The 16,918-nt window shown below is 37.0% G+C and overlaps 1 protein-coding gene across 11 annotated transcripts in view; it reads right to left on the bottom strand.

Annotated features, from left to right (window-relative positions):
- LOC128025485 (janus kinase and microtubule-interacting protein 3) overlaps positions 1-14,854 on the bottom strand; it is a 29,654-nt gene extending 14,800 nt beyond the window's left edge. For all 11 annotated transcript variants that reach the window (XM_052611898.1, XM_052611894.1, XM_052611893.1 and 8 more), the window contains exons 1-4: positions 14,710-14,854; positions 10,648-10,886; positions 5,964-6,206; positions 5,566-5,808 (exon numbers count right to left, since the gene is read on the bottom strand). In XM_052611898.1, coding sequence (XP_052467858.1) covers positions 5,566-5,808; positions 5,964-6,206; positions 10,648-10,782 — 621 coding nt within the window. In that variant the 5' untranslated portion in view covers positions 10,783-10,886; positions 14,710-14,854. The remainder of the gene's footprint in view (positions 1-5,565; positions 5,809-5,963; positions 6,207-10,647; positions 10,887-14,709) is intronic.
- Between the last annotated feature and the right edge of the window lie 2,064 nt (positions 14,855-16,918).

A 16,918-nucleotide genomic window follows, 5' to 3' on the forward strand; every position in this document is an offset into this window, starting at 1 on the left:
TCGAATAAATCACCTAATTGGAAAGACGGCCTCATACACAGTTCGGAAATAGTTCACACAGACCAGTTCAACACCAGTTCAAAAGAATCATTAAGCTCTTATTATACACTGATTCAAACACTGCATGGATTTATACATCTCAGAAATTAGTTTAAACTCAATGCAAAAAGAAAGACTGTGGCTAGTTGTCACACTTTTCACTCCAGTGAATAGTTCTCACGTTTATTTTTGAAAAACAATTTCTGTACAACACATACCATCTATTTAAAAAAATAAAAAATAAAAAATAAATAATAATAATTCTAAAGATTATTTTCATCCATGCCATTCTGTGTGACAACTAGCCCCGGTCTCACCTATTCATTCCAACCAGCTCAGTTTTTTTAATCTCTGTAGAAACAGCGTATGTGTTATACTTCAACATTAAAAAAAAAATAAATAAATAAACTTTAGTGAATGAAAGTACACATCTCTCCATCTTTAAGGAGGAAACACATTCTCTGTCAGGTGACTCACATCGGCACGCCCACTGTAGGCGTAACCACGGTGATCAGAGCATCCTGCAGGAGTTCTCAGTGTGCGTCTATGTTTATCTGTGTTATATAAAGCACTGCATGGCTCGGTGAGAAAATTACATCCTGTTCTCTTATATGGCATCCCTGCGGCTATGAGGAAGACACTTATTCAGCATAAATGCACATAACACGACAGATTAACATTTTAATCACAGTTTCCATGAGCTTCATGAATACATTGATTATGATGTGTGCCATAACATACTCCTCACTGTTTTCTTGGTGATTTATGTGATTGATAAATAAAAATCAAGGATTCGCATCCGTATCCGGGCTCCAGACCCGTGAGGCACAGACACTAAAAGCAAACTCCTGCCGGTGCGCTGCTTAACGTGGATTTGAACACAGGGAGTAATGCTGCTTTTATTTATTATTTTTTTATTTCCTTCATCAAATGGGATTCTCGTAGGACTGTGCTTTGAATATGAAGCCAGCCAGCATGAAAATGCTTTTATTATTACATATCATGCCTACTGTACTTGATTCTGATTGGTCAAATGCAGCATCTGCAGTCAGGTATTTTTGTATGATGGCTGCTAAACAGTATATTGGTTTATACAGTTTTTCCCTCCGTGCCGTGTAAGTTTCCATTCACCCTGCAGTCTCTTTTTTTTCCTCACATAAATAACTAATTCATATCATTATTCCATAACCATTTGAATTGCCACTCTTCATGCATATTAAACAAAGAATGAGAGAAATATTAAATCATTTAGGTTTAGAATCATATATTAAATTACAAATCTAATGATACACAAGGTTTTGCCTTACACTGGATAATAAAAGTGTCAATAATAATAATAATAATAATAAAAACAATTAACAATTATTTATATTAAATATAACAACTTTTATATGGTTTACCTTGAGTACCTGTACGGATTTGTCATACAATATCTACACAACCTAAGCCTATATTAATACATTAAAATATTACTATATATACTGTAATTACGTATTATAATAATTATATATGACAACAACAACAACAACAATAATAATAATAATAATAATAATAATAATAATAATAATAATAATAATAATAATAATAATCATCATTATTGTGGATGACACTTTTGGATTAATGTTAACATGCGTTGTGTGTTATTGTTAACATAAAATCCAGAAGCAGCTCACTTTTTTCTTTTTTCTTTCTGAACAACACTTGGCCGATCGTAACTCCCCCAAACGGCCGAGGCACAGCCATCTCTGCAGAAAAGGCGGGACAGCTGTAATCCACCTTCCCTTGTGAGCGTCTGAACCGGTCTCTAATTGACATCTCAACGCCTCAAACGACTGAGTCTCTCTTTCATGTGTAAAACTGCGTCTCCTTCTCTGAAACTAATCCTGTTACGCCCCTTATCCACAGACTCAACATTATTTACCCAGCCTTTAAACATGACCCATTCACACTCACACATGCTCAATAAACTTACAGTCTGTCTGCATGCAGGGGAGTGACACATTTGAACTATGAAAACCAACGCACTCCAAGTTTCCAAGCACTAAAACAAATATTAAATGTGGTGTGCAATTTTTCTACTTAATAGTACAACTTATTAGTTTTGCCATTCCTTCGGATAATGCTAGTGGCATAGATATTACACACTTTATATATTAAGGTACTTACTTTACCTATTATTATTCCCCATTAAATTAATAAACACACACAAAATGTATTTTGTATAAAATTAAAAGAGAGAAACTGTTGAAAAATGTGACTTATGTTTGCCAATATAAAAACAGACGGATGATGTGGAGTACCAGGGTTTTGCTATATTCAGAATGTTTTTAACATGTTGCTATGTGGTTGCTAGGGTGTTATTGGTGGTTAGGTGGCTGCTTACGGTGTAAAAAATAAAAAATAAAAAATAAATAAATAAATAAATAAATAATATTTGATATGATCAGGAAGTCATGGAAATTTGTTTTTGCTAATGAGGTCAATCGATAAATTTTCTGAAATCATGATTAATCATGATCTATCCCACCTAACATTAAAGTTTTAAATACACTTTTATAAAGCAATAATTTCACTTTCAAGAGGACATTGCATCCTCAGAGTTTTATTTGCGCTTTAATATGAGATAATATACAGCATGCCCCACTGCATTTGTGCGTGCAATTAAAGAGAACATACTACGAGTGCAGTTAAAATGATTCCAAAAACTCAATAACTGAAATTAATTTGTGGTTCATCCAAAAAAGAACTACATGCCGAGATGCTAGCGATGTTTATTTTTTTATTTGTATTATTACTATAAAGTGCAACATACATGTTTTCTTTATGGGGAATAAACTAAATAAATCAACTTGGAACAGTAGGATATTTCTCACTTGCAACATCTAGCAAATGAAGAGTCCTCACATAAAGCATTTTCTGGAGACTCAGCACTAGTTAAAAAAAAAAAAAAAAAAAAAAAAAAAAAAAAATCCACTACTCAATACCCAGCATTCCTCTGTGGATTACACCAGATGCCATCCCAACAATTTCAGTATTCAGTGTGTTTCTCACACACTCAGAATGTGTACCAACAACCCATGGAAATGCACTTACAGCAACACCTTCCTCGTTCCAATAATACATGTCCTTGATTGATGTTTTAACCCAGACCAGAAAAAAAATCCCATTATTTCATTTAACCAAGATCCAAAGGTCTCTTTCATTTAAAATTACACAGACACAGTGTCTCTCACTCCCCGAATGCTTAGAAACACTAACATCAGACCTTTTCTCAACCTGTCACATGATTTGAGGCATCTTTCTTGCCGGTAACAAAACATTGCTTGCCTCAGCAAGAACCTCTAATGATGGGCTGGCTTTGTTGTTTTGGTTTGATGGTCTGTCCCATCCATAAAGGACAGTCATGGACTTGGTTCAGTAAACATGCACACACACACACACACACACACACACTCACAAGCTGTGTTCGACTTGGCATACCCTGCCACCCCGCTCACTAAATGTGATTAAGTGAATAACAACCCCAGCCGGCCCTGCGATACAATAAATAATCCAAAGATCAATACATCCTCAACACACAACAGCAACACAGGACTCTAATCACACACAGACCTTCTGGATTTACAACCCACCAGATAATACATCAGTAATATGTATTCAATAGCTCTACGATGAGTTAATAGTATGGGATGAGATTAAGGACAGACAGAAACAAGAGGACATGTTTATGGGGGTGAGAAGAACTACCAAAATCTTACATCACAGTATCAGTATAATGTGAAAAAAAAAAAAAAAAAAAAATCTACCATGTACACAGCCCTAAATATATATATACTTCTCAGAAAATAGTGAAATGTCCTGCATCTTTCCATCACTCTGCTCCTCTACTATATATCATCCAGAGTCCGGCCTCAGCCCTGTATTCCATTGCATTTCACCCATTTAGTCCTGAAGCAGTATAGAGTCAACGCTCAGCCACACAAGAGCGATCGATAGCAGCGGCCACTGACTGCAGAGATACAGAGATTTTAATACTCCAGGAAAAAACGGATGGCAAAAAGCCCAGAACAAAAGAGGCTCTGAAGGGAATGGTGTAATACATTGAGAAACAGAAAAAATGCGGCTAAAAATAAAATGTGAACCAACAGATTTAAAACCTTGAAGCTTTAGTGTGGGATTTGGAGAGAAAATCTTTACTTTAAGAACCGCTTTGGAAACATTACTGGCCAATACTACCTTAGCAATGGTTGCCGCTCTATGGCAATCTTGTTTTCAGATCATCTTGAATTAATTTTTACAGAAATTATCCAAAGAGACAGTACTGGAGCACTTGTATCCAGACAATGTACCCAAAGAGAACAGAAACAATATTTTTTTTCCACTTTAAAAAAAAAATAATACACAGTGCATGGTAGGGAATTATAGTCCGTTTTAACATCAGTAAAAACACCCACATTCACTCCAAGGTAAATAAATGTTTCCTTGATTCAGATTTGCAGTGTCTGCTGTTTTTAAAATCAATTTACTGCATAATTTAACAGTTTATTTAAAGAAGAAGAAAAAAGCAGATAAAATGTGTCGCAATGTCACAATTCATTCCAGCCCAACCACAAATGTGACCCCGGAGCACAAAAACTTTGCTGGGGTATATTTGTAGCATGGGTTCTTTGATGCCAAAAATCATTAGGATATTAATTAAAGATCATGTTCCATGAAGATATTTAGTAAATTTCCTACTGTGTGTGTGTATATATATATCAAAACTGAATTTTTTATTAGTAATATGCATAGCTAAGAACTTCATTTGGACAACTTTAAAGACGATTTTCTCAATATTTAGATTTTTTTTTGCACCCTCAGATTCCAGATTTTCAAATAGTTGTATCTCGGCCAAACATTGTCCTATGGACAGCTTTTTTTATTCAGCTTTCAGATGATGCATAAAGTCCAATTTAAAAAAATTGACACTTAAGACTGGTTTTGTGGTCCAGGGTCACAAATAATATCAAAACACTTTATAAACACATTTGACTGAAAATCATGAATTGCATTAAAACTCTGTAGTTTATTCCAATGGGATGGTTATAAAGCTTGGGCGGGGCTTAACAAGCAAGGGGTGGGACTTCAAACAACTGATCTGAATGGAACTTGTACAGAAATTATTTTTTTTATTTTTTTTAAAGAGGTGTGTTGTAATTATGTGAATTATTACCAAATAAATGCAACTGAATAATTCTGTTCACCAGATTAAATGGAATTTTCTCATCATGGCAACAGCCACAAGGTTTTCCTGTGTAAACCGCGTGAAGCACTGCCGGTTAACAAAAGATTCTCATTCAGCACATTATTGGAACAGACAGTCCCTGTGGAGAACCCTGGGGTACGTGTTCTGTTCAACCTGAACAGCTTTAATTATCAGCTGCCACCCAAAGAAATATATTTATATAAAAGGGCATGTATTTAGACCTATGTACTGACAGATGAATTCACTGATTAATAGTGCATGTTCTGAACTTTATTACACACCAGTCTGCGGATCTCTCTTTCACACTCTCTCTTGATGCGGTTGATTTCCTCCTGGTGGAGATGGTAGACGCTGCGGATCTCGGCGGCTTTGCTCTTGTCGGCTTGCACAGCCATGTTTAACGCCTCTTCCATATGCCTTTTCACCGCCTTGAGCTCGGAGATCTCCTGTAGCAGTCGCATGCGCTCCACATCGAAACTCCTCCTGCACTCCTCTCGAGCCTCCGCCATCATTGCAGACTTCACCTGTGGCGGCAGAGATAACATGACAATTGTTCAATAATTGTCTTCATCATTATATATTTTTGGAGTACTGTGATCATTTAGTATGAACTGGACACTGCAGTCAGTCGAGGAACTGTAAATAAATAACCTCTATTTAATTTCCATTCCAATGGTACCTTATCGGTGGATCCGTCTCGGAGGGCACTGACGAGCGCCTGGAGTCTCTGGATCTCTCCGTCTTTGATCCTAATGACCCGCACCAGTTCAGTCTCGTGTTGACGTAGGAGTGTTTCCCGAACGCTGTGGAGCTCCCGAAGTTTCTCCTCATGAAGTTTGGCTTTTAACTCCGTCACCACCACTGTGGACTTGTGCTGCTCGTGACGGACCTCCTGAGACTTCTCCCTTTCCAGCTTACTGACCTGAGGAAATAGATGTTAACTTCACTATTTAAAAACTGACGGGATCAAACCTATGTATATTTGAAATTTTTATGGTATTTGTAAAGTTGAAGGGATATTTTAAGTGTACTATAAAAAAAAAAAAAACAATGGTATAAAAATATTTGGAAACAATTAAGTGTGGTATAATGTATAATGAACACTGAATCATTGTTTATGCAAAGCACCGTGGCACTACAGCAGTCCAGCGCATTGCAGAATATATTGAGCGTGTCCTAAAAATAGGAGAGTTAATGTGTCAGGACATGACCATTACACGGTTACACATTACACAGGCACAGCAATAGACAGCACTAACAAAACTTGAAATTCAGTCACAAAACAAAAGACAACACTGGAGGAAACTCAAATTTAAAGCTATGGATTATCCCATGTTTAGACCCTAAACTTATGAAACGGATATAGAAAATGATTGCTCTCCAAAACATACAATTGTAACTGAGGACAAGCTGAAAACTTATGCTGAATACTTTCCTAACCCAATAAACAACAATAATCGAGATGCCTGCCTTAGCAGACACCACTAAATAGAACTAGGTTGGAGTCTGATGGAATGTCTTGAAAGTAAAAGTCTCTGCTCCACTGCCTTTTATAAATCGAACTCTGATCGCTGACAGCCAGATGGAGGCAGTGACCCTGAGGTGAGATTATATGGCTGACACCACGCCACTCTGGACCAGAACTGGGTCAGACGGTCGCTGGACACTTACTTTCGCCCGTTTTCAAAGGAATGAAATAGCAAAGAGAAGTAATTTTAGGCCTTCGGGGAGTTTGCATTTTAATGCAGCGTAAGAGGACATGTGGAGATGAGGTTTAGAGTCCAGCGAGAGTCAGCAGTGCTGCAAGCTGTGAAATCCCATGAGCCTCTGGTGAAGAACCAGCCATCCATGAGCTTAAATTAATGTTCAGGGTTCAGTATCAGTTCAGCGCGCAATTGGCAGCATTTGTGGCATAATGCCAATAACGACGTGTCCAAAAATGCCATTTTCTCAACACACATATGCATAAAGATACTCTAGAATACAAAAATCCCATCCCAGTCCATAGAAAACCTTTTATAAAGCTTTAAAAAAATGCCTCGATCATCAGTGACATCAAAAACACAAGTTAATTAACATATGACCAATCACATTTACTTATCTGCACCTATTCAGTATTTAACAACTTCATCATCCTACACTATGAACTACAACAGTGTGTGTGCAGGACTGTGTGACACTGACTTCACAAGAATAAAACGCTATTCAGTTATAGTGTAATGTAAAGTATATATCATATTGGCAATCCATGCCTCAAAATATCCACCAAACCTCTCCTTTCTGCTCCACTCCACCAAGCAGTAGCACAAACCTGTGAGTATTTACAGATGGAGACACCAGCACCGTCTCTTTCCATCATACATGAAGAGTATTGTTCATTCAGGCCTAACAACAGTAGAGACAGCTCCTATGTCCCCTCTTACTGTCAGTATGAGCCCATCACAATAGCTGCATTGATGCATGCTGCTAGCAGTCTGATGCACATCTATGAGGATCTGACAGTTCTCACACAGTGGTGTGCTGTCACTGCGCTCACCAAGACCAGATCTTCATTTTCATGGGCATGCATGATGACGATCTGAGAACTAGCCTGTATGGTCACAGTTCATCTCTGAATCACATCCTAAGGCTAAAAAAGATTTTTTGGTTGACAGTGGGGTGTGGGGTTTATATAAGTGCACTTAAATTGAATTGCATCTTATAACATCCTAAAGGGATAAACAGGGTTATTATTGTTGACTAAAACTATATATAAAAAAAAAAAATCACTGAAATAAGGCCGACATAAAATATAAAGCATCTGCATGTAATTTCAAACTCAGGTTTCCATTTTTTCTATCCGATAACAATTAATGGTGTTTTAAAGATTCATAAAGAGACACAAAATATGTGCAACATAAAACTAGTCTACACTACTAACCGTGCGCTATATTCCAAGCTTTGAGGAATAATATAAAGAGCTATTCACTGAAAATCTTGTTGAAGATTCACAGAGTCAGTAAATGGACTTAAGTGGATCTGATTCATGAATCATAATACAAGGTTTGTGAATCAGGTTTCACTGGTTCACTGAAAAGATTAACTCAAAAGAATGATTTGTTCACAAATTGGACATCACTACTGAATCTTTAAGACTTCAGTCCTCATTAATTGCAATATCAAAGCATGGAAACAGACTTAAAACAAGTCTCATTTTGTGTTCCGTGGAAACAAGAAAGTGTTTGGTATGACATGGGGGTAAGTAAATACTGATTTTTATTTATGGGTGAACTACTGGTTTTAAAATAATTTCTTTACAGTCATAACCGTGTGCTGTTTTCACCAGGCTTTCTGTTAGTCTAACATGATTCTCAGAGACATCAGTCATTCACAGGCAGGGTAGAATTCAAGATTCGCTTTTGTCTATTTAACAAAAACTAGCCTGCTGAATTTAGTTCCCTGCAGATCTCAACACTGAAACAACAAAACACTCTTTGTCCATCACATTTAATAATGAATCAATTCCATCTCTTTTTCTCCCCGTCTCACAATACCGATGGCCTGAATAGTTCCTGAACATTGCATTTCATGTTCCTGCAAACATAAAAGCAATTTACAGAAAACAAGGTACAGCAGTGTGTTTGACTTTTGGCACCTGCAGTAATTGGCCTGTTAGAGACTTTTCCCAGTTCTGCAGGGTCAGAATATTAAAATAAAACTCTCACTGCTGAAGGATGAGCACAGGGAAACCCATTATTCTAGATCATTTACACTTTGCTTATAAATCAAAGATCGTACTGCATCAGCAAGGAGAATCCGATAAAAGTCCTGAATATAATCAAGGACAACACAGCAGGATCTCTGCTCTCACACACAAACACACACACATACAGTTAAATAATTGAACCTCATTATTCTATCCACTATACATTGTCTGATAGAACTTACTAAAATCAGTCCGACATTTTATTATAACTGTGGCTGACATTACAATGATTAGAGTAATAATGGTGTCCCTTAAGATGTTTTAAACGATTGTGAAAGGGGTCAAGCAGAAGGGTTGGTACATTAATGTCCTGTGTGAGATTTAAATGTACAGTACAGAATCCTTTCTGAGGATGAATGCTTGCTGGTGGCCATCGGTTCGTTCTAGTGTCCTTTCTTGCAGAACCTCGCTGTCATTTGTTTTCGCCCTGAGATGTGTGTATTGATCTTGAGAGTCACTGCAGTATGTACACACACATACAACGAGCGGACACGAAAACACACCCATGCGCAGGATAGGAGTGAGAGGTGTGACCAAATGTATCAAATCTATATATATTAAATGATTTATGAGGAGGTTTAGATCCCAGGTTTAAGTTTAACCTAGTAAATTAGTTTTTTCCATCTCCGAGAATGTCTTCAGTTCAATGTCAAAACAGAACAACTGAGACATTAGTGAGTTGTGTTCATCCTCGATTGAGATGTTCATAAGAACAGAGGTTCACACCCTGTCAATCATCAGGCCATGAAATGGATGGTTTGGATACTCTCATGCTTCTTAAAGACCAACCTCATCCACTGAGATAAAAGAAGACACAGAAGTAATGGACTAAGCTAAATCATTTCCCCCGGATCTGCTCTCATTCACACTGAACCTGCTTTGACAGAATGCCTATAGTTTGTTTCACTCATTTAACTCTGATTTCCCAGTGCTACTGAAGCCATAAAACAGCTAACAGAACACACATGATGGAGCAACGCAGCCACTTAAACTAAATGAGCCCAATCCATAAAACATAAGAGGTTTATGATATCAACACTATCAGAGAGCGCATAAGACTTGTTTGTAAAAACTGAATTCAAAGGAATTGGATTTCTTGAGTGCTCCTTATGTGGAATCAGGATGAACTGTTTGATAACACTACTTACATTTTTGGAGATAATTCAATTAAAAAATTAATTATAATAAGCTAATAATTAAAATCAATAAATTTAATCTCCTATATATATATATATATATATATATATATATATATATATATATATATATATATATATATATATATATATATATATATATCCATACATACACACATATATATATATATATATATATATATATATATATATATATATATATATATACTCTCAGAGAAAAAGAATTAAAAGGCAATCATAGTGACATAAGCAGATGATGTGACAACAAAGAGACTGAACTCTACAGAGAAAATCTTTCAAATATACAGAAGGAAATGAGGTCAACATTAAAAGCAATATTGAAACTGAGAAGCCATTTCCAGACTGCATGTAGTCGAACTATTATACAGAAACAAAATAATACTTCTGAAATGAACTCAAGTATTCTGGTACACAAGCAATTAGCAGGTCTAGATTCTAACCTTGGTTTTCTCTTGCTGAAGTTCTATTTGGATTTCAGTGAGCTTGGCCCTCAGCTCCTCATTGGCTGCCTGCAGTGCTGCCATGGCATCAGGCCGTTCCCCTTTGGGCCGCCCACTGGGGGGTTTCTTGGACATGTTGGGCGGTACTCCACAGGCCACACCCCTTTCAGGGATGACCTGAGTTCGTGAACGGTCAAGATTGGTTTCCGTTTGATCCTCAGCTACATCTTTCCACCCACCTGCATTTCACAAGGAAAGGAGATTAATTAGGAAGCTCACCGAGACACAGAACAATAATAGTTTGACTCTCATTAAAAGCAAATTCGCTTGAAATACAAATGAAAAACCCCATGCAGTTTTCTTTTCTGTTGCTGATGACAGATTTCCAATTAAAACAAAGTTTGAACAGGACATACAGTATTTTTTTATTTTCTAGAACAGCGCTTCTCAAACCTGTCCTGGAGGTCCCCTTGCCCTGCATCTTTTGTATGTCTTCCATGTATGTATGTATCTATCTAACACACCTTATTCCACGAATTAGATTGTGAGAGAACTAATCTGGGTGCGTCTGATTAGGGAGACATACAAAATGTGCAGGGCAGGGTGCCTCCAGGACAGGTTTGGAAAAAACTGTTCTAGAATAAATACACTTAATTTTCCATTCTGCTTAAAACTGATTTTGTCATCTTTAAGCACTAAACAGAAATAAACTAAACACCACAAAACATTTGATTGCATCAGGATTTGAGGTCAAAAATCAAAATCAATTTACTATATCCATGCATATTATTCAAAATAATAATAATAAAGAATATTTTATTCAAATGTCATAGGTAGCCATTGCTCTCTAGATAGCAGTATTAGTATCAACAGTGTTATAGTCATTTCCAACAAAACTGCTAATTTAACACTTTATAGATGATGTTCAACTTTATCTGAGGTGCAGGAAGAAATGGTTTATAATATATTCTTAACTTCATTGCCTTGCTCGTCATGTCAAATTGACATAAATATAAGGTTCTCCTTAACTAGAGGAGAACTGGGAATAATCTCTGTGATGTCACACAAATGCTAATCTCTCTTAAACCGACAGACAATGATTAGCTCATTTCTTCATTTAAATAATCAATTAAATAATGATAAAAAACCCTCATTATAATAGTGAGTTTTATTTCTTCTATAAACATCAGATAATCCCCTAATTCCAATAGTCAAGTGTTTAACTCTTTATTAGCAAAGAAGACCATTTGAGTGCCTGGTGTCTTACTCTTTTGTAATTTTCTGAGACTACCTGTCTCCAGTTTAAGTAATACATGATCCCAAATCACAGAAATGAGATTAAGTGAAGAGCAAATGGTGCCAAAGTCTCCTGCTTCTCACTTTTTTTTTTTCTCTAGAGAAAAAAAAGGCCTGGTAATCTCGAATCTTCTCTTACAGTATCAGAAGAGATCTCAACGTCTCAAACAGAGCTCAAATCTGCCAAGATCGAAATCAAAGATCTCAATGTGCATTCAAACATTTCTAATCAAACTTCACCGAATGATCTGAGCTCCTGTCTACTCTTACTGTATAGTCAACAACTGAGGCAGTGTTGCCTTTAACTTCCTTCAAGGAGAAACATCCTAGACAAAAGTTGATGTAGTCTATTGAGCTATGATACAGCAAACTCTGAGCAATAAAAAGAGATTTATATAAAAAAGAAATGCTTGCTCTTTTAGCAGTCATGATTCCGGAAAGAGAAATTGAAAGTTTTCCCTCTGCTCCACTAGAGATAAGAGGAATCTAGCAGCAACCCAACTGACTTGTAGATGACAGATAATCAGAAAAGGACAAAATAGGACAGAAAACATCTCTATCCCTCATTAGACTGAAGGAAAAGCATCTACGGTGAGTTTAAATAACTTTTCAAAAAGAGCTTTACAAAAGACCAATTACATATACAGAATGTGAGCATTAAATTAATTCATTTGCTTTGAAAGCACTCAGATTATCACATTTTTATTGAGCTTGTGTAATTAGAGATGCACTTTGCAAGTGTCTTGAGGAGCTTCGGTGTTGTTCTTGTACTTTTGTTCTTTGTGGCTCCACTGTGGTCCTATAGGCGATTATAGCAGTGCAGCGGATACAATGTCTGCATCACTTAATTGATATTTGAACGTTTTTGTTTTAAATTATCAATTGCTTTTCAAAGAAGCACCATAATATTGTAGCTTACTTAATGCTAAAATACTACAAATTGTACTGTTACCTTGCTAAAAGTAATACAGTTAAAAGATAAGTATCCTGAGCAAGTATCAAATTGTGCTTAAACAGTAGAACTATTGACATAATGGCCAGACTGAATATTATATGGCAATTTTTAAATTTAAATTAAATCTAATAACCTTTTAACTGAACAATTAATTATATATTTATAAACAATAATTGTGTAAATTGTTCAAAATATGTACACTTTATTTCCAAAGATATTTTGTACTTGTCAAAGTATGATAGACACTGACAGCAATCCTGTACTGAAGTAGGCATCTCTCACCTCATTCTTTAACATAATCTCACTTTAGAAGTGATGAAAGACACCCTTCAGCTTTGCCCAGTTGAACTGAACACATTATGCGGATCATTGGGTAAGATAACGGCATTTTTCATACATACAGGAGCCATACTGACAGCTCTGAGGTACAGCAGAATTACTGTCTGCCTCTGCCGGATCTCTTACTAAACACTTATCAGCGCATCAAACATACAAATATTACAAGTTGTTTCCTGGATACAGATCAGCTGTTGTCCAATGCTAATTCAACACTGAGTTTAACCCTTGTAACAGTCACGAAAGGTTTATAGATCCCATATCGAGCTATGAGAGGTGAGCACATAATGACAAATCTTTCATTTTTTGAAGGAACGGTTTCTTTAAGGTTCTGGATGTGAGATTACTTGAAGCGTCTAATCTGACTGAATTACAGTGACTCAGCAGACTTTATGTAATATCCTCTAAAATGAAATATAAAAAATGTCTAGCTGCTCTTAACAGGGTTAGTTAACTTGAAATAAAATATAAAAATATATACTAATTTTATTTCAGATAGTTGCCAATGCAGCGCTCTTCATTTTGTTTACATGTATTAAAAAACTGCATTTAAATAACAAACACAACAAAATCAAGAAACTGAAGTGAAAACAAAATATATACAAATTAAATCCAATTCAGATATTTACAAAAATTATAATAGTATATAAATGAAATAAAAATAACACTGAATCTAAAACATTCTGGGATATTTAGCATGCATACAGTCTCCTGATCAAGCACAAAATTACAAGCGTGGATTAAGCATATGCTATTCATCACCATTAATTAGAAATATATATATATATATATATATATATATATATAAACACGCTACTATAATTTGCATCCTCTACAAATATATAAAACAACCTACTGCAGAGGCTACAATAACATCCACATTTCTTATATTATTATATGTGCATCAATTTCATGCAACCTGTTTGTAGACAAACTTGTTTTGAAAGTGATCTATGCCTTCTTTCAATAATCACATCACAACGCTTTAAACATACATCTGTGCCTATGTATATTCATATTTTTGTTGCCATGTCAAAACTTCCAAACACTCTGAATATCTCAAGTCAATGAGTGACAGACAACAGCATTCTCAAAAAAAGAAGCACATTTCATCATCCTTCACTTGCATCATAAATACAACCTACGCAACCTGTGCGGTGTTTCTCTGCCAAGCTTTTGAAGAAAAAAGATGTCATGCAGAACGAGCCTCTTTGCATCACAGATGGCCCTCCGAGAACATTTCAACAAATGTCCCAGTGGGCAGACGCCAGCCTGTGGATGTTATTCCAACCTGCGCAAGCGAGGCTGTAGCTGCTACAAGCATCATTTGATCAACATCTCCCCTTCTGCACCGGCTCGCATTGACAGTTCTGACAAACATCCCAGCAGGCCGATAACAGGATCGTTATATGGTAATTGCATGCTTGATGCCACCCTGCAAGAAGTGAATTCAGTGAATAAAGATTGAGACTAACCTTAAGTGCATGATTTGAGTTGTGATGTTGTTTTGGTCTGCAGGGTTTATCCAGGGAGCTGTTGGTCCTCCATCAGTCTGTGTGATTCACAACACATGCACTGAAACGACAAGCGATGCATGTTGTCATGCCCTGAATTCCATGCAGAAGATGCTTGAATCCCTTTAGAACCAAGCCGCTTGCAGTCTGAGCAGACAACTGGATCCACAGTAATTCAGACACCGGATCACCAGGGAAAAACATTAAAAAAGGAGGAGCGGCAGGGAGCAATTGCATGTAGGCTAAGAGATATTGAAGCAAGAGAGATTTGATTCTCCACACTTACCATAAACACTCCCTCACCATCCCTGATGGAGAGCGAGGGATGATGCCGGGAGAAAGGAGGAGGGGAGGGTGGCACGCGCACACATATGCGCAGGCGGGTGCACATGCATACACACTAGGATCTGGCAGTTCTGCGGGATGCGTGAAGCCTGGCTTCTATCCTGGGTTGCCTTTTAAAAGAGACAGGGGAAAGACAGCTGTTGTGGCCGCCCGCTGGCCAATGCACTGCAACTGCATCTCAGTCCCACAGCATCACGTCATCATCCAGTCTATGCATTAAATAACCAACTGCATACATGTACCCTACTCATTACATAGCTCTTGTTTATTTGGAAGCGGTTCAGGATCCACATAGCATGCTGTTCCTTCTAGAAACTGCATCATTGACCATGATTTAAATACTGCAGAACAAAATTTTCATCCTGCTGTAGTGCATGGGTTATCCTCCAGCCCAACAGATGGCGAAGGACAGCTAAGACAAGAGAGATAAAAAAAAAAAAAAAAAAAAAAAAAAACCTTGCATGGCTGATTTTAAAGGTGCAGTGCTTTAAACAATTGCAGAAATGCGGTTTTCAAACAAGATTTCCAAACATTGCTCCCACCTGCAATTTTTATAACGAAGTAGCAATCACAATACAGCAGCAAGCAGCGCTAGAAATAATCCAAGAAGGTATAGAATACCTGCAAAGAGATATCCGTTAGTATATTGAACATTCCTGCACATTTCACACTTTTAAGAGCCCTTCAAATTAAAATACATAAGCAAATAAATATAGTATTTGTAAAAATTATAACACATTTAGCTGTGTATAAATTTAGTTTTCAAAACTGAAATAAAACTCAATATAGAATACATACGGTACGGGAAGTATTCAGACCCCCTTACATTTTTCACTCCATTATATTGCAGCCATTTGTTAAAATCATTTAAGTTTTTTTTTTTTTTTCTCAATGTGCAAACAGCACACCATATTGACAGAAAAACAGAATTGTTGACATTTTTGCAAATTTATTAAAAAAGAAAAACTGAAATATCACATGGTCCCAAGTATTCAGACCCTTTGCACAGTATTTAGTAGAAGCACCCTTTTGATCTCATACAGCCATGAGTCTTTTTGGGAAAGATGCAACAAGTTTTTTACACCTGGATTTGGGGATCCTCTGCCATTCCTCCTTGCAGATCCTCTCCAGTTCTGTCAGGTTGGATGGTAAACGTTGGTGGACAGCCATTTTCAGGTCTCTCCAGAGATGCTCAATTGGGTTTAAGTCAAAGTTGAGTCCTGAGCACTCTGGAGAAGGTTTTTTGTCCAGGATATCACTGTACTTGGCCAATTCATCTTTCCCTCGGTTGCAACCAGTCGTCCTGTCCCTGCAGCTGAAAAACACCCCCACAGCATGATGCTGCCACCACCATGCTTCACTTTTGGGACTGTATTGGACAGGTGATGAGCAGTGCCTGGTTTTCTCCACACATTCCGCTTAAAATTAAGGCCAAAAAGTTATATCTTGGTCTCATCAGACCAGAGAATCCTTCAGGTGTCTTTTAGCAAACTCCCTGGGGGCTTTTATGTGTCTTGCACTGAGGAGAGGCTTCCATAAGGCCACTCTGCCATAAAGCCCCGACTGGATATTTTTTGTAACCTTGGACAGATCTGTGCTTTGCCACAATTCTGTCTCTGAGCTCATCAGGCAGTTTCTTTGACCTCATGATTCTCATTTTCTCCGACATGCACTGAGCTGGTTTTATATAGACAGGTGTGTGGCTTTCTTAGTCAAGTCCAATCAGTATAACCAAACACAGCTGGACTCAAATGAAGGTGTACAACCATCTCAAGGATGATCAGAAGAAATGGACAGTACCCGAGTTAAATATATGAGTGTCACA

Source organism: Carassius gibelio, chromosome A12 (genome assembly GCF_023724105.1).
Source record: "Carassius gibelio isolate Cgi1373 ecotype wild population from Czech Republic chromosome A12, carGib1.2-hapl.c, whole genome shotgun sequence".
Taxonomy (NCBI): Eukaryota; Metazoa; Chordata; class Actinopteri; order Cypriniformes; family Cyprinidae; genus Carassius; species Carassius gibelio.